General features: G+C 34.9%; 1 protein-coding gene across 1 annotated transcript; it reads left to right on the forward strand.

Moving 5' to 3' along the window:
* Nucleotides 1–812: 812 nt before the first annotated feature.
* SOSTDC1 (sclerostin domain containing 1) lies at nucleotides 813–5,085 on the forward strand. Its single transcript, XM_011362877.1, has 2 exons — nucleotides 813–1,197; nucleotides 3,670–5,085. The coding sequence occupies exons 1-2, from the start codon at nucleotides 993–995 to the stop codon at nucleotides 4,083–4,085; spliced, it is 621 nt and encodes a 206-aa protein (XP_011361179.1). The 5' UTR covers nucleotides 813–992; the 3' UTR covers nucleotides 4,086–5,085.
* The last annotated feature ends 828 nt before the right edge of the window (nucleotides 5,086–5,913 follow it).

A 5,913-nucleotide genomic window follows, 5' to 3' on the forward strand; every position in this document is an offset into this window, starting at 1 on the left:
AATTGGAACATCTGTTCCAGGTGTGGATAAAGAAGTTCATAAAAGTATAATGTTTCTTACACGGGAAGCAGAGTCAAATGATTAAGAAATACAGGTAGAACACTAGCAAAAATTATTTTAAATTTGCCAAACAATAATCTGTCAAAAATGGCTTTCTTTCATATAAAATGATGCTATATATGTTAATGCTGGTGACATATTTTTAAGAAGAAAATTGATATTAGTTACTTTAATGCAGACAGAGCTATGCTCATTATTCTCTTCAGAGAACCCTTGGCAATAATTTACCTAGCAGCACAGCAGTTGATGCAGATCAAAGCTGTATTATTTAAGTGTGTCCAGGGGGCAGATTCTAGCTTACTGTTTCACACTTTAAAGAAAAAGAATATACTGGTTTGTTTCTTGAGAAACAAAATATGTTTAAACTAGGTGCTTCATGCAAGTCCTATAATATTTAAACTCGCATGAATTCTTCCTATTACCTGGGATGGACCCCCTTCTTAACCCAAATACTCTAAAATCTGAAGGGAATACAGAACAACTATGGGTATGTAAATCTCTTTAAATGAACAGCAGCATATTTTCGTTGAAATTAAACCTGAATGCAATCTAGATTCAGGAAAGGAAATGGCAGAGAGAGAGAGGATTAAAAAAAAAAGAGGCAGTCTGTAGTTGCTATAGAATGTGCCTGGCTTTTAGCTCACAGACAGCTAATGAAGTCCAACTTTGAAATTTCAGGCAATTTGTATACCAAGCTCCTCCTTTTCTGTAGTCTTCTTTTCCATTGGCAAAATTCTTTTGCAGGGTCATGTAGGGATCCCACCCCTTCTCTGTGTTTTCACTCTGAAGCTCTACACAACTTTACACCTGAATGAACGCCAAACCTCAGGGATATATAAAGGGGACCTTGAGGAGGAATTTCACAGTTACAGTGCAGAAGCAGAGGGAAAGGAATTAACCAGCTCTCCAGACAAGCAAATCCTCTACTCACCATGCTTCCTCCTGCCATTCATTTCTATCTCATTCCCCTTGCATGCATCCTAATGAAAAGCTGTTTGGCTTTTAAAAATGATGCCACAGAAATCCTTTATTCACATGTGGTTAAACCTGTTCCAGCACACCCCAGCAGCAACAGCACGATGAATCAAGCCAGAAATGGAGGCAGGCATTTCAGTAACACTGGACTGGATCGGAACAGTAAGTGTGTTTTACTTGTATGGATTTTGTCTTTTAGTTTTTGGTAGCATTAGCTCACATTCCTGTAGAATCGTTTCATTGCTAACTAACCTGAACTATATATATTTTGCTAAACAAACTGGGAGTAATCTGATGCATGTGTATATTGGCATTCTTCCCTATAAAGTTAACATAACTAAAACAGTGATTTGATAATGCAAGCACAGACTTAAGTTTTATCAAACATCCAAAGAGAAAATGTTTCCAGGAATTAAACTGTTGCTTCTTTAAATCATGCACAATGGGAATTTTTAAAAAGTGTTGTTCTGGATAGTAGAAATTCAGATCGTTTTCTGTTTATTTCAGGACATGTGCAATTCCGGTAAAGTACATAAAGGTAACTAACCAAAGAATGTATAAGAAATCATGAGAGGAAAAAAAAGCTTCCTTTCATCATGAATTTCTAAAATAGTGAAATAGTTGCAAGTTTTGATGATGAACAATGTAAAAGAAGGATAAAACCGAAAATGTTGGAGAATCATATTTTTCTGAGCTAATTCTTTATTAATCACATCAAAATTTAAGTAACTGTGTATTTCTGTGAAAGACTGGAGAACTGTTATAACTGTAAAGATTGAAATAATAACAGTGTGATAATACATTGTATAGCGAGCATTTTTCTCCTTTTCTGTTTGCTTAATCGATACACTTATTGGCCACTAGGTTAGAGGGATTCAAATTTCTTTTCCTAACTTTTGCTTCACTCCTTTCCTTTAGAAGAACTCACATGCTAATAATCAGGTTTTAAGAGAGACACAGAGAAACAGTGAACAGAAAATCTTACACAAATCTTTGGCTCCTCTTCCTCAACTCTATTTAACTGCAAAAAGTAGTTTTGACCTATGACTGCTGATGTCTTTCTAAGAAAACCAAGATGTTTTAACTTTCATGAAGATGGTTGCTTTTATGTACACAGGAAATATCTGATTATTATTAGATTACTGAGCAATGTGGTGGGTATTCATTGTCAATGAACTGTCACTGCAAAAATGCCTATGCTCTATACATACAAGAACAAAAAGCTAGACAAGTCAAAATTGTCTCTGGCTGTTTCCAGGTGCATTCCTAAGCCAGCTGCAGGAAGGTGAGCTGGAACAGAATCAGACAGGGGAACGTACTGACCAGCCAGCTAGTTCACCCTTGAATTTTAATCCCACACTCTACAGCTATATGGATATGTGTATAGACACACATTTTTCATAGCTATCATATCTCTTTAAGCTATATCTCTCACCTCAGAAGTACTGGAGCATAGAGGTGAAGTAAAACTCCTAATTCATTATCTACTTCAAGTTAGCTTTCACTGTTCTATGCAAGACCACTCCAATGTCCCTGATAAGTTTTAACTTTCTAAATTTTAGCAGTTATACTTTTAAACATTTTTTTCCCCTGGCTAACAAGACTTGCTTTCTTTTCAAGCTTGTTATAAGCAATTCTCCTCAAGTTTAGATAACAAAGCAATAGAAAAGAAAACTCAAATATGAGTTTTCGTTATATGCCTGTTACATAAGGCATATAACAAGAAACAGCCAATTAGAGAACATACTTATCTAATTCAAATAACTAAACAAAAAGTTTGCCATGACCAATATTCAGAAAATGAACACCGTGGTTCCTTTTGCAGTTGTAAATCAGACATGTTAGGCATTTTTCTGCCATAAAATTCATGGAAATGTAGCCAAGTTGTTATGGCAACCATACGTTCCTGATTTAGGGGCTTTTATATTCTTTACATTTTGAGTTGCAGTGACATTTTGCATTTTAAACATTTTAATCTTTGTGTTTTTAAGAGATAGCTTGGGAATTTATGTTTAAAATGTAGTTATTAAGTTTGATATGCAAAATGCCAGACTTTGTACACATATGTATGTATGATTTTTTATAGCTAGATTTTATAACTGAAACAAAATATTAATTAAGACAGTTTATGTATTATACATAATATTTAAATACTTTCCACATTTTCTCAACAGACTTTTTATAAAAACCTAATTAAGAGCACTTGCAAACATTAATAAATATGACCTGTGAGAAAAGGAATGTTAAGATATACTCTTTTTTAGCTCACTGAAGAATGAATATTTACACATAAATGTAAGAGCTGCTTAACCTTTATTGGGGAGTAAAACTAAGAAAGTGGGATTTTCAAATACTCCAGTAAGCAATTAGCTAATGTCATACATGAAAAAAAAAATCAGGCCTAATTTACTTTATTCCAAAAAAGCTGTAGCCATGTAAACTGGTAATTTTCATGAAAGTGTCTCTACAACCATTCAGGCAGATTTTTGCACTGTGAAAATAAAATAGGAATTCACTTTCTATTTGACCATTTGCTATCATTTGCATATTATTTTTCTCATTGCAGATTACTTGAAGAAAACAATGTCCATTTGCTTTTTGCCTCTGATGCACTTTCTTTTTTGTTTCCTCCAGCTCGGGTTCAGGTGGGTTGCCGGGAACTGCGTTCCACCAAATATATTTCTGATGGCCAGTGCACCAGCATCAGCCCTCTGAAGGAGCTGGTATGTGCTGGTGAGTGCTTGCCCCTTCCTGTGCTCCCCAACTGGATCGGTGGAGGCTATGGAGCAAAGTACTGGAGCAGGAGGAGCTCCCAGGAGTGGAGGTGTGTCAATGACAAAACACGTACCCAGAGAATCCAGCTGCAGTGCCAAGATGGCAGCACACGTACCTACAAGATCACCATGGTCACTGCCTGCAAGTGCAAGAGGTACACTCGGCAGCACAATGAGTCCAGTCATAACTTCGAGAGCATGTCGCCTGCCAAGCCAGCCCAGCATCACAGAGAGAGGAAAAGAGCCAGCAAATCCAGCAAGCACAGCATGAGTTAGAACTCAGACTCTCAAAAACTGTACTAACTAGTAACCATCTGCTTTACAGATTTGATAGCTTGGAAGACTCAAGCCTGCCATTGCTATTTTCTTACTTGAAAATATACACTTTCTGCTTTGATCAAATCCAGCAAGCTGTCCTAAGTATCAGGACCTTCTTCGGGAATAGCTTTCCTTTTCAAGTTTTTCGAAATGTATACATATCCATGAGTGCAATTTGCATTTAAATTCTACGCATCCTGTAGTATAATTCTCCATGTTTCTTGAAAGACTGGTGATACTATATACATACTGTATGCTGAATCATTACTTTTTAAAACAGAAAAGGGCTTCTCAATTACCCTTCACTTCCTAACCAATCCCCACCAACAAAACCCCTTCAAAACTGAAGAGTTAAAATTTTTGCCATGAATCTTTCCAATTACACTTCAGAAAGGTGCTTTTTGGGTAATCTTCATGGGTACAGTTTAGCGGCCATGAGTGATCTTCCTTTGAAAGAGTGAAAGACTTGTGACATTTCACTTCAAAAATAAGCCCTGTAGCTTTTTACAGTCTCATTGTATGAAATTATACCCTGCATGCTGAACTTCGCTTGGAATGGAATGCCAGAAATGCATGGCAGCAGCTAATAAGTAAAGCTGATTAACTATTTATTTGTCAATGTTATTATTTAATGAGCTTTCACATGTGATTTTTTTCAAAATGTCAAATTTTTTTTATGTTATGAAGCTTTTTCATGTACCTAAATATTTTCCTGTATGATTTGTGATTGATCTAGAAATATAAGAAAACCTGTTGTAGATATGTAAAATAAATATTTTAGTCTTATTACACATATGTTTGGTCATAAACTTTATCAATAGTATGGATCTTTTAAAATCAATAAGATGCTTTGTAAAGCTAAAATATAAAATATTTTGTTTAATCTGTGCAATCAGAAGGTGATTTGACCTTCGATTCTATCAGTTTCTTTTTAAAAAATAAACACTATTAAAAGTTATTGTCCTTGCCTCTAACATGTATAAAAATATACATGTTTATGAAAATTACAGAATAAATGTGTCGTAGTAATTGATTTTTTTGATAAGGCACTTTTGAGTATTGCCAGAAAGTTCTATAGTACGAGAGGAAAGAGAGAAAGGCAGACCATCTCTCCAGTAAATGAGATGATTAAAAAGGTTGGGTGGCAATTTGGCAATGAGCTGTATTAAGAATATCATTTTTATATACACCTGAAAATGCCAAGTCTGCTGCCTATTATAATCACCTGTGAGAGAACTTATGAGACCCAATGCCCAGGCTGCCATCCAAATTACATCATAATTTCTGGGGGTAGAATTCAGATATTGGCAGTTTTTAAAGTTTTCCAGGTGATTCCAATGTATAGCTCAGTTTAGGAAAGAAACTGGAAAAATCACTATCATATGTTGGGGAACTTTGAATATTATTGCATGGACCCCAAACCAAAAATAAAACAAAAACATCTAAGAAAACAAAAACTAATTTTTCAGTGTTTTTCAAATTTGGCTGTTGTCATATTAAGCAACATAATTACAGTCTTGAACCAGATTATACAGTTAAATGATTGATGTGTCGATTTAATTAAATGATCGATCCCATCACTTCAAATGAAGAAAACCAAAGAGGCTTGGTTATGTATTGATAAGATCTTCTGGGTTTTCTCATTTTGGATCCTGAGCATGAAGGTGTTCTTAGTACATTTTTGTACTAGATTGTTTTTGTAATTATGAGTCTAAAAGTCACATATATATTACCTATAGCATACTAAGTTAAATAAGAACATTAATACTGTACCTTTCTTATAAGA

This window comes from Pteropus vampyrus, unplaced genomic scaffold (assembly GCF_000151845.1).
Source record: "Pteropus vampyrus isolate Shadow unplaced genomic scaffold, Pvam_2.0 Scaffold4, whole genome shotgun sequence".
NCBI classification, from domain to species: Eukaryota; Metazoa; Chordata; class Mammalia; order Chiroptera; family Pteropodidae; genus Pteropus; species Pteropus vampyrus.